Consider the following 19,576-nt stretch of genomic DNA (forward strand, 5'->3'; position numbering starts at 1 on the left):
TTCTACCCCTTCAAGACTCAGAGATACTTCACAGCATTAAAACTGTGCTGCACCTTTTTCCTGACTCCCAGCAGTGCTGCCCATTAGGTTGCAGAAAAGGTTTTGATTTCTCACTCTCTCATTGCGATATTGACTCAATTTTCTGGTTTTTTGATGCTTCTGTGGGACACTCAGCTAGGTTTATAAAATTAGGATGGCAATTTGCTGAAACCACTGGAGCAAATTTGGCCCGTGTAATTACCCAATTGCATGTGCAATCACACGAACCATGTGCACAGGTAAACAATTCAACTTCAGCTGGACCTCTGTAGGTACATTTTTGCACAGCAATTTTGAAAACATAAGCTCTCAAATGAAGCTTATTTTTGTAGATAAGGCTCTTCATCACTTTTCTACAAACACCATTTCTGCTTGCCAGTCTGTTTCCACAACCCAAGGTTATTTTACATCCCCTCTCCTATCACAGCACTTCACCAGCTTTTAATGCTACATTTGAATAACAGATTACAAAGAGAGAGAAGGGAAAAAGTGAGAGAGAAATAAATAAAAATGTTAAAGAACACATTAGCCAAAACAAAAAGCTAACCCAGGATAGAATTTTTCTAAAGAAAACTCATGGAAAATGAGCTTTATACTTGCAAACATAAGCTCCTGGTTTTTTTGTTGTTGTTGTTCATAAGCCTTCAAAAATTTCAGTGCATATTTCACAAAAAAAAAAAAAAATGTGTTTTAATACTTAAAAGGGACAAAATAGCCATATAAAATGTGAAATGTCACTTGGAACTCCAGGGATGTCCAGTTTTCATGGCAAAAGAAATACTGCCTGATTTATTACACAGGGTAATAGATGAAGGTATATTACAAGAGACAATAACCTTCATTCCCAGGCAATTTCAGCTTTCCAGGTAGTGGGGATATTGCAGTAAAGTATTGGACATTCTTCATTGCTTCTATAAAAATGAAGTTTTTACAGTTTCATTTTGTGGACTTCTCTTTTCCCATCCTATGAATAACAACTCCATCTCTGCATCTGTAGCTTCCAACAGGCTTTAAGTCAGGTAAACAGCCTTGATTTTGAGATGGGTGACCAAAAGAGTCCCCTTTACTTGTGATATTAGCTCAACTCCAAAATATTCAGCTCTGATATCAGTGTTTGATGTCTGCCACAACCAGCTATGAGGTACTATCCAAGTTCAGCAGCAATTATGTCTCAGTGTAGATTTGCTTATGCAGCCACCTGGGCCAGGGTTTGCAGATATCTCCTGTAAATCCCAAGAAGGTATAAAGAGACTCCAGATTTTTAATACATTTCCCCAAGTCCTGCACTGATGACACTGAGATATCCCCTCACAAACCTTCATCAGGTGGTTCTGGAAGTCACTGCAGCAGGACACCTTCCCTGTGCCAGAATGTAATCCTGAGGAGGAGCTGCAACTACAAAGCTCAGAGCTCCATGAAGTGACCAGGGTTGAGATGCTGGGTCAGACCTCATGGGAGCCAACAGCCCAGTGGGAGTGGTGGGAATCCTCTCCATTTCCACCAATCCTGCTGCACAGCCTGTGGCACTAATGCACCAGGCCCTAACAAGGGACCAGCTGCTCCTTGCCTGTCTCTCTACAGAGCCCAGCATGGGCACAATTGTGATGGGAATAATACACCACAATTGGGACTCAAATAAGCATAATAACAAACAAAAGGGATAATGACACACAATCAAGCTAACAAGAATTATAATATAATTCAATCATCTCATTAACTTTACTAAAAGCTGGCTTTGTACACCAGTCTCCTGGCTCCTGGAAATGTCTTCAAAGGAGTGCACATATCTGATTACAAACTCACATCATCAGTCAGGCAAACAGACATGAATGCAGAACAAAGGGATGCCTTTCTGAGCCTGTGGAACAACCTGTTCATATCTAATATTCATGCTAACTTGAAAATGCAAGGTAGAACCTAACTGAAATAATTCCCAAGGCTAGAAGCTGAAGCGTTTAGTAGTCCAAGACAGTAACATCACTGAGCCCACACCCAGGGACTTTTGTAGTAAAATCTCCAGGAGACCTTGCATCACCAGCATTAATTGTATAGGAAAGAGCAAAGGGACACACACACAGCTAATTGGGTACCTTTACTGAGCTTACAGAGGCTGCACATGCTTTGGCAATTGGCAACTGGGAGACTGATGAAATGCACTGGATCCTTCCAGTTTTTAATATGGCCATTAACTAATTAGATTTCATGACCATTTAGAAGACAGATGATATTGCAATCTCCATTCTATTAGCAAGAACAATATGGTGCTTCCATAAGAAACCTGCCAACAGGAGAATGAGGCCTCAGAATTAAAAAAAAAAAACAACAACAAAACAACAACTTAGATCCTGTCCATGCCACACTTTTTAGTCAAAAAGCAGCAGTTGTGTTGGTCAGTTATTAGGCTGGACACTGGGACAAGCAGTTCTAAGCAATAAATTGTGTTCCCTCTCTGGCTCAAACTCCTGGAAGCACACGGGATATGTTGAAGACAAAAGGAATTGTAGCAAAGCACCCAACATTTCAGCTGTACAGCGTCTGAGAAACAAAAGCACCAAGCAATAAAGCCAACCATTGAGACAAGGCTGGTGCTGAGTCCCACAGAAAATGATATCACACAGGCTCCTGTTTTAGAGGCTCAGGCACGCTATAAATTAGGTGAGGGTGTTAAAACAACAGCTGGCTGCTAATTAGTCACAGCCCCCCTCAGCAGGGTATCAGCAAAGTGGCAGAGAACATCTCGAGTAAATTAAATTTTAAAAAATCCTCCTGCAATCACTCCCCTGACAGACCCTTCCTTCATCTCCCCTCTCAGCTTTTTATTTATTGTAATTACTTTAGTAATAAGATTTGTTTCCTTGTTATTATATATATTACCATGCAGGGCAACAACAACAACAACAACAAAAAATAATAGCTGGGAAGAGTTATGTAGTTTATTTATCTCCTTGGCTGTTATTGGGCCATTGGGTGGAGAGAGCGATGAGGAGGTGGGGGCCTGGGAAAAGCAGTAAATAGAAAAGAAAGCATATTCCTCAGGAGCAGAGACATATGGGGGCATATTTACGAAGGAGGAAACACTGACAATGAGTGAATAGAGCTAATAACTCAGGGGGCCCAGCAGCTCTGGCTGATAAAGGAAGGAATAAACAATCCTGCACTGGAAGTGCTGTCAGAAGGGAGAGTCCTGGGGTGCAGCTGTCTGCAGGGGGATGTTTATCACAGAAGGAGAGCCAAGGATGGGCTGTCACATCAGCACGGCACAAAGGGCCTTGGATGAAACTGGGGCACCTCCCACAGCAGAGAGGAACTCAGAGGAGTGTGTGGTGCAGGGCCAGACACCATTTCTGGCTCCACCAAGGAACAATTCTCAGAGATGAGAGCTAAGAAATACTGCAGCTCATATTTTATCTCATGCTGTGCAGGCACTGGCCACATTTGCTACCCTAAGCTCTCAGATCCATCACTGCCCTCTCAGTGGAAGGCAACAGAAGCAACACCTGAGGCACCAAAGAGATGTAAAAATTTCTGCTCCATTTGAGGAAAATTAGCCCACATTTCATATTCACTTCCCAGAGCCACCAAATATTCCAGGATAGATGTTCACAGAACTTACATCTTTGTTATCTCTGAGGTCTTCAGGAAAGCACCAGTGCACACGAACCTGCCCCCTTAGAGTGTGCATCTCAGAGCACAGCCAGTGTATGTGATGGTTGAGTCTTTCCCAATTTACAAAATGTTCTTTTTTTTTCCAAGTATGCCTTGCCTTCCACATATGCCTAATCAACTACTTTTGGCAGGGTAGTGACAATTTAGGTGCAGAACTTCTGAAAAAAACGTGGGGACAGACTCATACAGCATCTGCCAAAGAGCAGCACATCACTCCTGTAGCACCTCTCTCCTAGAGAGAGATTGCATTAATTCAAAACCACTCCTTTCCCAGCTTTCTCACATCTCTGCACTATCCTTAGAGAAACACACACATCATAGGTTAACCAGTCTGGAGAGAGCCTTTGGAGTGTGTTTGCAGAGTGCATGGCACCAATTTAGAATTAAACTTCCCTTTCAATCCTCTGACCACAGACAAGCAATAAAGAGAAGGAGCGATGTCTGCAGTTGTACAGCTTTGTGTGACACCACCTCAAGATTTAGTCCTTGAGGATGCAGTTCTGCATCATAAACCAACTCCTTAGACCAGCCATTAGCTTTTTTTTTCCAATCCCTGATCCTTTCTGCCTCTTATTGCCCAGAGAACACAATGTCTCCAATTCAGGAGAGCAAGCATTAATACAGGAGAGAAAAAGGTCATTTATACAAATAGTGTGTTTGGGTATAGAGACAAATGTGCTTCTTCTCCTCCTCTTAAAATCATCTTTCCAAACAGAAAGGACCAGGTTCCAAAGGTTAAGTGGGAGCACACCACTTTTTTCCTTTGTAGTTTTTGAGAGTGTGCAGAGGAAAACTGTTCTAGAAGGGATTTTAGAGGGCATTTCTCCCTCTTCATTTCACTAATTGTCAAAAAACTGAAGCTTTTCTCTGATAGGTTTGAGGAGGTAATGAACAAAGCCCCTGAGTAAATAAGGAACAGAGTAAATTAAAGGGGAGGGAACATCAGTGGAGAGACAGAAAACCCAGCATCTCACCTGCCTTACCTTGGAGAGGCAAGGCTTACTCAGCCTGTGTTGTGGGAGAGCAGGTGCAGGAGGGAACAGGATGTTTTTAAACCATATAAAGAATAGTCCATGGCTATAATCCAAAATAAAAATCAGGACTTCCTCTACCTGGTTGCTACTATGGTTACCCCACAGCTTTAAAGAAATCATGAGGCTTCCAACACATTTCCTTTATCAAAAAAAGACTCACCAGCTCCCATCTCCACTCATTGGTTCATTAATTTATAAAATGCATCAATTTCTTTTGAATGAAAAGCCTCCTTGATTCAACAGGAGGGAAGAGTGAGAAAAGGGAAGCAGATGAAAAGAAAAAGGAAACATTAAAAGCAAGTAAAGGAAGAGGAAGGAGGTGGCAGTGCTTACACACCCACACACACTCTTACACACTACCAGTAAACCTGAGGCCCAGAACAAAAACATTTCTTTTAATATAGGAGGAACCAAGGCTACTAAAAACCAGACATATAAAGAAACAAGAAAAGTATGTGGGCCACAGGAGGCTTCACAAGAGAGATGTCTTTAATTTAAGGCATAAAGGAATGAATTACTGCCCCCTCCATGCCTCATGATCAGTAAAGGAACCATGGCCAAGTCCCTGTTCCCATCCCACATTTGAGGTTTACTAAACTTTTAATTCATCACCAGATTTAACTACAGTTCAAGCTCATCTGCACCACAGAACAGTAAACACCCTCCTGTGTGACACAGGCCTGGGCCATACCCTTCATTCAGGTGTCACCAAGAGCCACATTCTCCCTCCTGAAGGTCCCTTCTCTGCTACACTGACTCCTGACAACTGGAGGGAAAGCTCAGGCACTCCCTCCAGTCTTGCATCTGATGGAAAATTTAACGAAGTGTAGTGAGAGGAAGAAAATAAGGGGGCAGAAGCCACAATTGTTTTTCTTGTTCCTTCTGTCTGTGAGGATCAAGAAAGTATTTGGAGCCAGCAGAGGCACCAAGATGGGGCAGTACCCATCTATTCTGAACAGTCCTCCCAGACTTCTGGCAGACCCAGGCCCTGGGGAGTCCAGCAGCCCAAAAGCTGTGACTTCACAGACTAGAGACTGTCAGAAAGACCCAAGGTGCTCACTGGTGAATCTCTCACCCCAAACCCAAGTTTAAAACCCAACTCAACACAGCTATTGCTCAGGATTGCTTTTCTGCTCCTGCAACACTCAATCTGCACAGCCCAACCCCAAAGGAAGTGAGGGAATGTAGCTTAAGAAAAGGTCCTCTACACTTTGCTGTGTTCCAGTGCTTGTTTAAGCCCATCTTTCAGCTTTGACATTTGTCCTGCCTTCCACTGCAATAAGCCAGGGGACACAGCTGCGGCAAACCCTGCAAGACCCCATTACCAGGTCAAGACACACAAGTCAGCACCCACTGGTGGGATGTGATCATGATGTCCTTCCCCTCCATCAGGCAGAACCAACAGTTATTAACTCACTGCCACTCCACAAACACCCAAAGTGAACAAATCCCACTGTCTGCAAGAGAAGGAGATTATTTTCCAAAAAAGCGCAAGCCTGCCTTACCTTTGTGCACTCTTCAAGGTTTCACACAGCAATATTGATTTCATCTCAGCATATTAGGAGCAGAGTTGCACCTTTTCCAGTCATGTACAGGGAGAGGGAAGTTAGTGTGGGTGGATAGGGAGGGTATAAGGGGTAAAGAATGCAAAAGAAATCAATATTTTTCCAAGATCAGATTCAGTATCTCTTAGGAAACACGTGGGAAAGAAGATTGAAAAGAAGGTGGGAGAAGGAAGAAGCTTCACTATACAGAAATATTTCTATGAAAATTAAGAAATCCTTACTCATCCTCCTCCCACCAGGCTATACAAAGCATTAATTACAGCCAGTTTTTGCAAAGCATATCTGCCTTGCAGCTGTAATCTGCCCTGCCTTATTGATAACCTCCATTTATCAATAAAGATCCTGTTTCTCCAGCACCACTAACACTCCTTCCAGGCAATTGAGAGATCTTGAGGCCACTGACAGATGCAGGACAGCACACCAGGCCATGTCTCAGAGTCACATATTCCATACAGAACTGATAACAGGATGAATAAAACATCAGGCAAAGGGAATTCTCCCAGCACCAACACTGAAGATGAGACCTGCCGGGTGCACAGACAAGCCCCAGAACAAGCACACGTCACAACTCACTTGCCATTGATGACTCCATCAGGATTAAGCATGGGCACAATCTTGAAGATGAAGCATTTCCTCAGGAGCTCAGCAATGGGATCAGTGCTCACGAGGAACTCCAGGGTGCCCTTCATCACCCAGCTGGCATTGCTCTCACCAGGGTGAACACGGGCTGTGAGGAACACGTAAGGACGATTGCCTGCAAAACAAAGCAAAAACACCCCTAAACTGAACAGGACTTTCTTTGAATAATATCTTTGCAAGTGGATTTTATTCCTTTTGAATTTAGATAACAATCCAAAACGGATTCTAAGGAAAACACATCCCCCTAGACAGTCTAGATATTTTCTCAAGGTGCTAATTGATCACAGATTTGGACCTCAGAATCAGCACAGAGCCTGTTTCATCCCTATCCCTCTGTTTGTTTATTCTGTGATACCATACAGATATTTACTTTCCATTAGAGAGCATTCTGCAGGTGCAGGTTACTGCCTCTCCAAAGAGCTTTGCCATACTTTCTAGCAATTATTGAAAGTTTGATCCCATTAAATTTCACTAAGGTTTAAAAGGCAGCAAGAAATTATTTCATTTTCTAAGGTCCTGCTCCACTTTCAGTATTTTACCTTTAACAATTCAGAACTTTCTAAATATCTAAGCAGATTTGCCCACCCATAAGGGCTCCAAGGACATGCAAGCTGCCTGATCTCTGGAAATAATGTGTTGTAGGGTCAAAATCACAATTAATTGAACTAAACTGATATAATTAAGGAAAATGCGCTAATATGTTCACCAGAGCTGCAGAGGCTGAGTGCTCAAACCTAGCCATTATTTCACAAGCATAAAACAAAAGGTAGAAAAAACAATGCACATAGCTAAGGCAGGCTGTTGCTTTTGGTGGAATGACATTTTCAGTTTTATGTAATATAGATGCTTACTCAGATTAGAAAGGCTGATTTTCAGAAGTTGCAGCTAGAAGAGTTCATCTGTTTCTAGCACTACTTTCATGCATGGAAACATAAGCTGTGGCAATTTGGGGTAGGGAAGAGGTTTCGGGGGCTGCTTTAAAAAAAAAATCAATTTTTTACTAAACAGTTCATCAATAATCTCTACTGAACCTATTTCAAAATAGACTTGCAACTTAACAGCAAAAGTTGCCTTGTTATCAGATATGTTATTTGCTGTTCCTGTGAAAAAACCACTAAACACATTTGGTCTAGTTACAAGCCTCCAAAAACTCTCAGCATACATATGCTTAGAAAAGACCAAGTTTGACAGCAGATTCTTTGAAGATCCCATCTGTGCTGAGCACACTTCAGGGATGGGCCAAGGAAACAGGAGAAGGCAGAAGGAGACACCTGCCAGGCACAGAAAATAAAAGGAAAGGAGAAACCAATTATCTGTCTTAAAATGATCCTTTTGTGAGCATTCACTATCACAAGTCAACCTGACAGATTTACTTCAGTGGAAAGCTTTATCTGTCAGGGCATCACAGCCATGCCAGGGCAGGTTTGTCCTGCTCGATCAGACAACGTCAGAGCTCAGCCTCTGTTCCCTTCATGAACTGAAGGGCCCCAACTGACAGGACAGGGAGAGACAACAGGACAGAAAGCAAAACCAAAGGCATCAGCTGAATGTCCTTGTAAACAAAGGCTGAATTAGCAATTTAGCCCTTGTCCTTAGCTCCCAAAGCCATCCTTCAGCTTCCAAATGCTTTACAAATCATTAATTAATCATAGTAAAACCAGGCAGTAGAACACCATCCCCAAAAATAGAGATGGTATTAAAGAGCTGTTTAGCTGTTTGTCTGACCAAGAAAAGGCTGTGTCAGATCTGGGAATACAAGTGCAGTTTCTCATTTCACATTCAAACAAGGAATAAGCACTAATTTTTCTCCTTAACTATGTATTCTGCACAGTTCTGCTCAGTATACACATTACAGCACAATTTAGTTACATCATACAGGGACACACTCAGATTAGGAAATAATTCCCCCTCCACACCTCCCTCCTGAGCAGTTGGTGGGCACTAGAAGAGTGAATTGCACTCCCAGCTCAGAGCTCATCCAGAGCAATCATGTTCTGGTGCAGTAAAGCAACTGGGACTCTGTTTCCCACATATCAGGCTTTTATCATTCTTATACCTCACCATACTGGGGGGGGGAGGGGGGGTTAGTACATTTTCATCAACATGTACATAAGTGCCTTAGGCACTTACGGACTGCAAGAGACTCCTTTAGCTCCTGAAGAACCAGACATTCTGATTTTTTTCCCCCAAAATTAGAGTACACTAGTTCTATTCTTTTCCAGCTAATTGTGCATTACTATCTACCTTAGTAATGCTTTATAATAGCAACAAACAAAAGCTAGAGTTCACAAAGACATCAGCTGCATTTTGCCATTTCCAAGCATTTTCTCCTTTCTCCCATCACCATGAGTTAGTGCTGCTCTGCAGGCTCATTGCTGAGCTAAACTTATGGGGCTGTGCAGTTATAGCTGGGAATGAGGCTCCTGAGGACTTCTAATGGACAACAGCTGTAAATAGCACAGAGCAAAATAAAACATGCTCTCTTTTGCAATTGATGAATACAGCTTTAACAACTCTTACCTCTTCTATATATTGGGAGAGAGTTCAGCATCTTAATTGAGGGGTTCATTCCTCAGTCAAAATAAGAAAAATAAAATAAAATAAAATAAAAACCAAAAAAAAAAACCCAACCTCCAAACAATGGCTTTCTCATGTCAGAAACCCAGGACAATTTGCCATAATTCTGCTAATTGCAATAGCATGGAGTTGGCAGAGACCTGAGTTCTGCTGTTTCTCTCAAGGCTCATCAAAGTCAAGCTTGTCTTACTTAGACTCAGTGTTGGAAAAGCTCCTGGAGTCTCCAGATCTTAAACCCCAGGAAACATGAGGGCAGGGAAAGAGACCAGAGGTGACCTACACTGTTTCCCTGTGGGTGAAAATGGAGGGCCCCACAGCCTGCAGGTCCAGCCAAGGAAATCTCTCTGTTCCAGTGAAAGTCTCCTTTGAAAGATCCCCCTCCTGCCAAGCACATCCGCAGCTCTGACATCCCACCCACAGGAGAGTCATAAGGAAGGTTTGTACAAGCAAGGAAACCACAGAGCTTGTTAACTGCCTGTTCCCTTCACAGGAGCCATCACAGCCAAATCCCACATCCAAATGCTGCTCCCCCAGAGTGCTCCCAGCGTGAAAACTAATGAAGCAGCAAATAGAGCGAAGAGCTGATGACATGCCCATAAAACTTGCTACCCTTGAAACACCTGGAAAACAGCAGGAATCCCCCAAACCTATGTTTTACAGCATATCCAGTTACTTTGGAATTATTGTGCTAACTGCTATTAGCAGAGCTCATGAAAGGAGCAGACAGAGCACTGGCCAGCCATGTTCCACACTCAACTGGCAGCACCAGTCAAGATCTCTGCACACAGTTCAGCTGGTTCACTTCATTCCTGACTTCCAACACCCCCATAACTGCAGTCATGACCAGACCACTTCAGTACTACCCAGTACAGCTTACTGGTTTATACTGGTGCCCAGCTGCCCTTCTCTGCTCTTTCAGAGCCCTGTGGTACAACTTCCCATGCCCTGCCAAACTTGTGTTAAGTACTCTCAACCTCAGGTTCCTCATGTACCTCCTCCGAGGATCAGAACTGTGCTTAAGTCTTCAGAATCCTCAGGCCAACACTTAAGTAGCTCCCTTCCAAGTTTGAGGAAGCTGCCAGAAAGCTCAGGTTAGCCATTTATCTCTGCAAAGCCCACACGACACATAACCTTCTCTGGGAATGTAAATAATGAAAAGGGAAAGCGGAGGAATCTTTTCATGGTACATAAAGCCTTATCCAACAAATCATGCCTCCTTCCACTGTGCTACATTTCAACATGCCCAGAATATAACATGGCATCAACAATACCCAAGGTGGGAGATTAAAGAACCACTGATTCCTCTTGCAAAACTTCGAGCAAAGAACCTTTGAATAATAATTTTACTAATGCATCAACTAATTCCCATCTCTCCTTCTCTTCACTCATTTTTGATTGTGGATATATGCATGAAGATGAGAGCTTTGTTCTTCCAGTTGTGCTAACTTACTGCTTAATCTCCTGCCTCTAAGGATCCTCCTCTAGTCATGTCATCACCAAGGTTCACTAGGAAGTGACTTTGATGTCACTAATCATGACATCAATTGCAGAATGAGAAGCCTGAAAGAAAAGAACAAAACCCCATTAACACAGCAGTGTCCCTCATCAAGGGGAGCACAGAAAGGAAATGAAAAGCAGTTCCAGATGCCCTGATCTGGGCTGCTGTTCTAAATTATTTCAAGCTGAGGTTTGAGCCATGCTATTTGTAAAGGGACAGGACATTGAAATAACACAGGGCTAGGATTTTTTAAGGAGTCAAAGGGAATTATATACACAGCATGCGAAAAATTCAGCCTAGATCTGGGTCTTGGGCTGAAAGTTTCTGGCTGTGCCTCTGCATTCCTCTCTTTCCTTTACACAAGCCCAGGGCCATTAAGACACAGGCTTCTTTTTCTCCTTTATATCTAAGTACAGCATGACTACCATGAACATTACACAGATGAAAGGGTCAAGTTTACCCTGGGATATAGCAGAGAAAACCCAAGAAAGCAAAACTTTCCCTTCCAACTTAGCTGTGCCCACTACAGGCTATTCTGTGAGTAAATGATGGGTAAAGAGGAGGACCATCACATAGCTCTGCCATGCACGTCCCAGCTGCATCACACCCAAGGCTGCATAGGTATGCAAAGCCAGAGAGAATATGGTGTGGTGTACAATAAATATATAATAGTATACTTATAAAAAGCATCAAATACTGAGATCACAGAAAACAATGAGCATGATCCGAGGCAAACTCTGTCAGATACTTTTCTCTCCTCCTAAAACTTTTCTACTAGTTGCCACACTTTGGGTTGCCTTAAAACAGAATAATTCTTTCCTGCCCATCTCCCCCCCACCCCAAATTGCTCTCTCCTTGCTGTGCCTGCTTTTGGCTAAATGCTCCAAAAGACCCATTTTAATACAGAGGCAAAAATACAGTCTAGCAGGATCAGCTGTTGTTTTCCAGAGTTATCAGTGAGTTTTCCTTTCTTAAATATTTCTATATTATATGTATTATTAGTGTTACCTATGGCAAAGAAGTGAACATTACAAATCATCTCAGCAGCCTGTTCTCTACCTTCCTAGCTTGGTGGGGGAGTTTCAGCCTCTAAGTTGCTTGGCAACCTTCTTTTGTGTACATGTTTTATGAATTCATTCACCTCTGAATCAGAGATGATCAGGGAGCTGAATATGGGTACAGACTGCTCAGCCTCAGTTCAGCTTGACAGCCTACTAATGCTGGGTTTGAGCTCCAGGAAATTGGTAAGCAAGTTGTCAAGCCTGCTTTGGGGAAAGTTCCAAAATCCCAAGCTCTTAAAGCAGCAGGAACCAGTACAATTATTTAGCAGGACCTTCAGTATGACTGAAGGCAAAGAAAACTCACAGGAACTAATTCCACTTCAAATCAAAGCATACCTCTTGGGGAAGATTGTGGAACAACTGAACCTTATTTTCAGAACTTACACCCATGGAAAACCTACTATAACCTTTTGCAAATTGTTTCAGTTTATAGCTAACATCCCAAGTGTGTGCACCTGCATTAGTCCAGCTGAAATTTCCAACCACTGCATCATCCAGGCCTTCATACACCCACTCAGCATTCACTGGCATATCCAGTGTCACTCTGCACACCCTCTGAGCTGTTTGAGTATCATCAGACTTCAAAACTGAAACCATGCAGGTACCTTATTACTCTGCTGCCAAGCAAGTTACCTGCATTTACCTCCCCCCAGAGCTGTCACTAGCAGAGGAGTTCCTCCGCCTGGGTGTGCCTCCCCCACCTGTGCTCACTGCTGCCATCCATCTCTGCTCCCCTCAGCCCCATTCCAAGGGCATAAAACCAAGATGGGGGACAGCTGGTTAGGAAGAAGTACTGCCAAGAAGGATTAGGATCAGGGGATTACAGCAGATGAGACAGTGATGCAAAGCAGTTGCAAAAATGGCAGCTCTCCTGGGACTCACTCTAGGCAGCTTCACAGCGAAGGCATGGAACACTGTTACTTCCCTCTGCTCAACCCAGTGAGCAAAACCAAATAGCTGCAGTGCTGTGCCCACTGCTGCCCACCATAGGTTTAAAAATTGATGAAAACTGAAGAGGTCATTGGAAATCATAAAGTGTTTAGAAGTCTTAGGCAGAAAAACTGGAGAAAGTGGGCTTCAGACCCAGAAAGAAAAGATGAACAAAAAGGAAGGAGAAATAACCTTTAAATTGCAAAAGGCTGCTATAAAAAGAGATTGCAATCAGCTGTCCTCACTGTCCGCTGGGACTAGGCTGCATAAAAAGAAACACAAGTTACTGTCAACAAAGCCAACCTGTGGTGACCTGACTGCCCTCACTGCTGTGCCTGCATGTTTGCCCTCCCTCCTGCTGGGTTCTTGTTCATAAAGTCCTGTGCCAAGAAACTCCACTACAGTGTCCAGAACAGTGTCAGCACAGACCTACACCCATATAAGTTGTGCTAGCTCCTTTAGAAACTTGGTCCATGATTCCCCTTATTCCTCTGGAATTAGCTCTCTATTCTGAGGGCTGCTGGAATTACTATTCCAGTCCACAAGGCAGCTCCTGTGTTCTCTTTGATGCAAGGTGTCTGCTTACTACTTAATGTTAGCCATTTTAAGCCATGTTAATCATTAGCCACTAATTAGTGGCTAATCAGAAATATTTCATCATCATAGTTTGACATCATTAGAGCTTATTCCCACATACAGATCAGAATTATTTATGGAAAATTCTGTCTTACCTGCTCATTTAGTGGCAATCTTGCCAGTTCAAGATTGGAGTAATAAGATTTCTGGGATTTCTCTCATTAGTAATGATCTTCCAAAGCCCCTCTATTACCCTTAAGATTACCATTTCTCAGCTTGTATCTATCCCTTGAAAGGTGTGAGCAGCAAACACTAAGATCAGCTCCAACACATGATCTAGGTAGCTGATGTTGGGAGCTCCAGATTATCTGTCAGAAGGCAGGCAAGGATCTATCATCCCCTGCTTCTGTAACACACATATTATGGCTTTAATTTGTTCTGTGGCAGCAGGCAATTTCAGATACTCAAGTATTTTGTATTGCCATGGCCAGGCCATCAATCCATGTGTTTTCAGTCAGCATTGGAAAAATGTAGACTGTCTTGCAGAGATGCAAACTTCTGAGATCTGGCAAGTAGGAAAAAGCAGTGTTTTCAAGTTAGGCATATGTGTGACTTTCACTTTCTAGGGTTTTTGCACAAAGACAACAATGCTGACCTGAGAGAAGAACCAGAACATTGCCCTAAACTGTCCCATGCCTAAAAGAAGGTGCAGGCAAGAGATAAGTACACAGAGACCTGAAGGACACCTGCGGTAACAGGCAGAGTGCAGAGATCCATAGAGCTATAAAATCCATGGGCTCTTTTCTGAGAGAAGGATTTCATCTGAAATGAAATCAGGCAGGAGGAGCAGACAGAAAAAGCTTCCATTGTCATAAAAATATCTCCCTGGGTAATCCACAGTGATGGAAAAAGGAAACCCTGATAATTTATGTGACAGTTTAATGGGATTTTGGTGACATTCGATACTTTAGAAAGAATTTGCCCAAATAGGACAGGCAGGACTTTAATAAGGCTTCAGCTCCAAACCAACAATATTTTCAACCCCTTGCTTTTACATTTCATTCTGCATACACACTTCTCACTCACAGCTCGTCTTTCTCATTTGCAAGGCACATTTCAACACTGTAGGGAAAACAACTGCACTTTCTGGTTAGATCCCCTGCCAGAGAGGCTTCTGAGTATCTGATCCCTAAAGGGATCAAGCTGCCTTTGCACCTACAGGGCAGAGCATCACCGAGCTGTGAACTCTGAGGCATGAGCTGCCCTCTGGCCATGTCCCCTGCTCTGTGGATGGCACTAATAGCTTCTGTGCAGAATTTAAGGGCAGCAGATGGACAGCGTGGAGCAGGAGCTGCTGGCAGAGGGGATGCCCCCAGAACACACTCCAGGAATAAATGGTTTTCACACAGTGACTAATGCCTCAGCCCCCATCTCCTGCCTGTGAGGGACACAGCCTTTACCCCCAGAACAACACCCCGTGCCCTTCACTGCCGTCGCTTCCAGAGCAGGCACAGCGCAAGAGGAATCGCTCAGAGTGCCAAACTCGGGTGAATCCGGGGTTAATGGGATGAAACTCCACAAAGGAACATTTAGACTGAACATCAGTGAGTTACACTAAAAACTCTCCCCTGTGGAGAGGTGGAAGTTAACATTAAAACCACATTGCCCAGAGCACAAGAAGTCATTTTGTACACAACAATCTTGCAGTGCCTGGGGACAGAAATAACCCAACAGGAATTTGTTTTCTTTGCTAACTTCCATGGATCCAGTTGAGAAGCCCTTATTTTGCTGGAAATTCTCCTTCTGGGAAATCCAGGCATGAAAGGAATAGTAAAAAGTTGGGTGAAGATCTCAACATTTTGTCCACTCAAAGATGAACTTAGAACCTGCAATGGGGCCTGTGAATCCTAAAATGGGCATGGGAAATGGAGCACCTGCCAGAGTTTCTTTCACCACTGGGAATAACAGCCAAGTTTAACAGGAAAACAAGTTCTCTTGTGTTTTGCTCTACAGAAGACAAACTCTATAAAAAAAACCTCTTTACTCTTTATGCAGAACATACTTAAAGCCCACTATTACCACCTACAGCATAAAATAATGTTTATTCTTAAATATGTGTTATGCTTTTAAGTGGCACAGATCCATCTCTCCCTGACTTGAAGTCTTCCTCAGGGAATGACTTGAAAGTAGTAAAATATATTAAAAGAAAGTACAATCAGAGCCTCTCATTGTCAAAGTGATAAAATATCAATTTTTGTTAAGATAAAATGCATCACAGATTGCCTCTGATGGTAAAAATTAAATTTTTGGTCTTCACTTGATTTGATATTTATCGCTCCATTGCTCCAGAATCAGTCAAGCAGGGAATGTTTCTTAAAAATATTATTCTGTATTTCTCCTGCAGTAAGCAAACTATGAGAATTTTAAACTGTGTGTTTTCTTACGTATAAAAAACTCAGAGAAAAAAGGAAATAAACAGAAAGTCTACAAAAGACATCTTCTAACACCTCACTATGCCAACAGCTTCACAGTAAAGGACCTTCTGCAGGTTGACTTCATTTGTGGCATCACTAAATTGATTTTTACATCACTGCTGTCCAAGTCTATCCTAAATCTTGGAACTGCACTGTCCAGAGCTGATCCCAAAGGAAATTCTTGCTTTCCACAAACGAGATCAACAAGGTAAAACTGTCTCCAAACTTTGAATAATGAATCTTGTCTTCATAGCAAGGTCTTCGATGAACTCCCCAAACACCTGAGCAAAAGAACACAAATAAGGGCTCACCATAAAAGGTCTTTCAATCAGATCATCAAGAGAGCAAAACTGATGCTGGCCCAATGATCTTGTATCATGACAAAAGCAGCACCATCTCCTGCTTCATCTCCTAGACTACAAAAGATGTTGTGTGACAGACCATAAGCAGAATATAAGTTTTCCAAGAGAAATAGCAGAGATGAGCCTCAAAGTTCCCAACTAAGTTCATACCATAATTTTTTCAAGCAGTTCTACTATTGAGATACCCTAAAGATGAAGAAAGGATCAGGCTCAAATAGCGCAATCTGAGTCCCAGAGTATTTGACAAAACTGGGTGGAAAAGAATTTGCCACTGCATAAAGCAGATAACACGCAGAAATTTCAAACAGTCTGTGGAAAAACATACTAAGCAGTCCCTGTCTTGGGTCAGTAAGTTCTTCCCTTCAGATGTTGGCAAAACGATGTCTAATGGATGATGTCTTCCTACATCAATCACTGCAGGGAGCAGAGTGTCAAGTTAGGAAGAGTAGTCTGTTCAAGAAAATAAGATGGTAGGAAGGCTATGGTGAGGGAAAATGTTCTTTTTATCCCCACAAGTTGCTACAAAGTGTAGAAAAAGGTTCTCATGTATAAAGGAGTCAGGCTGCAGAACAGTCTGGGCAGCCCCAGAAGAAACAGAAGTAGAACATGTGATGTCCTTCCTTGGCACTCCATGTATTACTGCAAAAGTGGCAGCTTTCCCACAGGAGAGCTCTTTGTTCTCCATAGTTTCCAAAGTGATATTAAACTTATTTTAAAAAACATTTTCCAGAAGGTTCTTTTAGGCAAATAATTTAACAGCACAAATGATGGCTCCTAAATAGTTTGAATTTCTGATGTGTAGTACGTAGACTGACTCCATGAAGCTGGTGCTGTGCCGTTTCCTCAATCCCAGTGCCTTCCTGCACTTTCACCCCAACACTTCCCCAGCAGAACTTTGAACTTTTCCAACTGACTCTGCCCCAGAATCCTTCCACTATAGCTCATCCACGCTATACAGCCTGTACAATCCACAGCATGAGCTCCTCTCTTACGTTCCATAAGAAGAACTCGTATCAAAACCATTCTATTCCAGAGCATTCACTGTCACTTCATCTCCTGCTCTGTAAACTCTGAGTGTTTTTAAAAGAAACACTTATTTATATAGAAGAAAATCCCTGTAAATCATGGTCATGACAGGCTAATGGCTAGTATTGCAAAAATGATTTATCTTCCTGCTGTATCTAACAAAGCTTCTTATGCTAATACCTTGTTTTCAAATTATGAAGAGACTTCTAACTGATGTTTTCTAACCGCAAGAATATGCAGCTAATGAAAAATGCCTTACATCAAAAAGTAACCTTCACCTGCCACCTAACATTGCCATCAACTCTCAAAATCAAAGGATCTCCTTGAATTATTTTTTCTTCTGTATTACTTAAGGTGCTTCCTTCATGGATGAACAAACCAACTATTCAGTCTCACTGCCTGTTTATAATCCAAATTCATTTTAGGGTTTGCAGGCATTACCTGCATGCTTTAATTTGATATATTTTATTTGATTTCTGCCTATTAAATTACATTTGAGGCAGGTTATATGGCCTCATGGGGAGCACTACCCTTTGTGCAAACAGCACTTTTATCTGGGCTGAGCTTAATTTCACATTACATTTTGATAGGCTGGCAAACAAGGTCATGGTGTCTGCGTGGCAAGTGATGTCCCTGCTGGTGGGAGAGACTTCTGAAAAGCTAGAAGGTGGATCCTAGGAGTGTTCTGATTAAAAGGGTATGATCTAGTGTATGAAATTAAGGAGCAAGCCGTCAGTGATAAGCAGAAGTGCTGTTTCAAGTCTATTGACAGGCGTTCTCCCTGGATGACAGGGCCATCACCTTTGCCAGCACAGAGACTATAAGCACCTCACTCCATGTTTGTTGCTCACTCATTGTTAGTAAGGGCTACAAATGGGGAGAATAGGGAGAGTGGGGACACCACAGCCACTGACACGCCCAGAGCCCTTCATCTGTCTCTTGCTTACTCATTCAGCCTCTGGGCAGTAGCTCTTTTTGCAGCACAATTCCCATGGGCTGAGTTGTGCCTCATGGTGACCCTCTAGCTGTTGCTTTTTTGCCCTTTCAAAATGCTTGACAGAACTGTCACAGAAGGAGCTTGGCATCTGGAAGCTGTGGCAGACACGATATGACCCGATGCGTAAAACACAGCTAAACAGCTTGGGCTGCCAGCGGCCAGGATTTACAGGACTGCACTCAAAAAAGGCCTTCAATGCCTGCTCTGCTAAATGGACTTTCCTACTCCACAGCAACAACAATTCCCAAGTCGTGTGAGGGTGACCTGCAACACTGTGAAGTGACAAAGCAGACACTGGAGACACTAATCTTGTTAGAGCCTACCCTGTCCACTGCTGCTCAGGGCAGGAAAGGAGTTACCTCAGCTCTGCCTGCACCTTTTACACATGGCTACAGGGGCAGGAAGCACGAAAAAAAAAAAAAAGGGATAATCATTTTTTCAGAAATTCCTCCAGCACAGCAGGCAGAATGGAAAAAAATTAAATCAGAGATAGTTTCTGCTGCATTATCCACTACAGCATCATTTTTATAATAAAAGGCTCTCTGCCTTTTTATTTCCAGCAGGCACAGCCCAATCAGCAAGGAATTTAAGGGCTTTCTGCCCTCCCACCCATTTTCTTCATCTCTACTTCAATCACTAGTTACAGCCTTCTGTTAGGTGCTCACCATGGGACCTAAACATCCTCTGGGAGACCTGTCAAAGTCATTCTGATGCCAGTGATAATAAATTCCATCTCACTCATCTTCTCTTGAAGCACTTCATAGACTGAAGATTACATGTTTCAAGTGTGTTCCAAGATATGAAGGTAAGGATTTACAGAAAAATCAAGTAAGTTGCCCAAGGATAAAATACAAATCAATCAGAGCTGGAAGCTCAACAGCTGTTTCCCAAGCCCCAGTCAAAGAATTCTGTGCCATCCATATTCACCCTAGAGGTGAATTTCCACATAATCCATTACTTCAAATCTCTTCCTCCTCTTTTCATTAGCTATGAAAATGAATTGAATTGTGCACTTAGACAATCAGTAGAGCCCTCTCTCAGTCATGTTATTTGTGCTAGATCAAGATCAGCTGTCATTTTCATTTTGGAACCCACCCATTCTTCACAAAATTATCAAGCACACACACATTTG

The 19,576-nt window shown here is 42.6% G+C and overlaps 1 protein-coding gene across 2 annotated transcripts in view; it reads right to left on the minus strand.

Moving 5' to 3' along the window:
* Positions 1-19,576, minus strand: part of AGBL1 (AGBL carboxypeptidase 1) — a 269,074-nt gene that overhangs the window by 156,830 nt on the left and 92,668 nt on the right. For both annotated transcript variants that reach the window (XM_082290356.1, XM_082290355.1), the window contains exon 18: positions 6,878-7,058. In XM_082290356.1, the coding sequence (XP_082146482.1) occupies positions 6,878-7,058 (181 nt within the window). The remainder of the gene's footprint in view (positions 1-6,877; positions 7,059-19,576) is intronic.

This window comes from Coloeus monedula (assembly GCF_965178545.1).
Source record: "Coloeus monedula genome assembly, chromosome: 14".
NCBI classification, from domain to species: domain Eukaryota; kingdom Metazoa; phylum Chordata; class Aves; order Passeriformes; family Corvidae; genus Coloeus; species Coloeus monedula.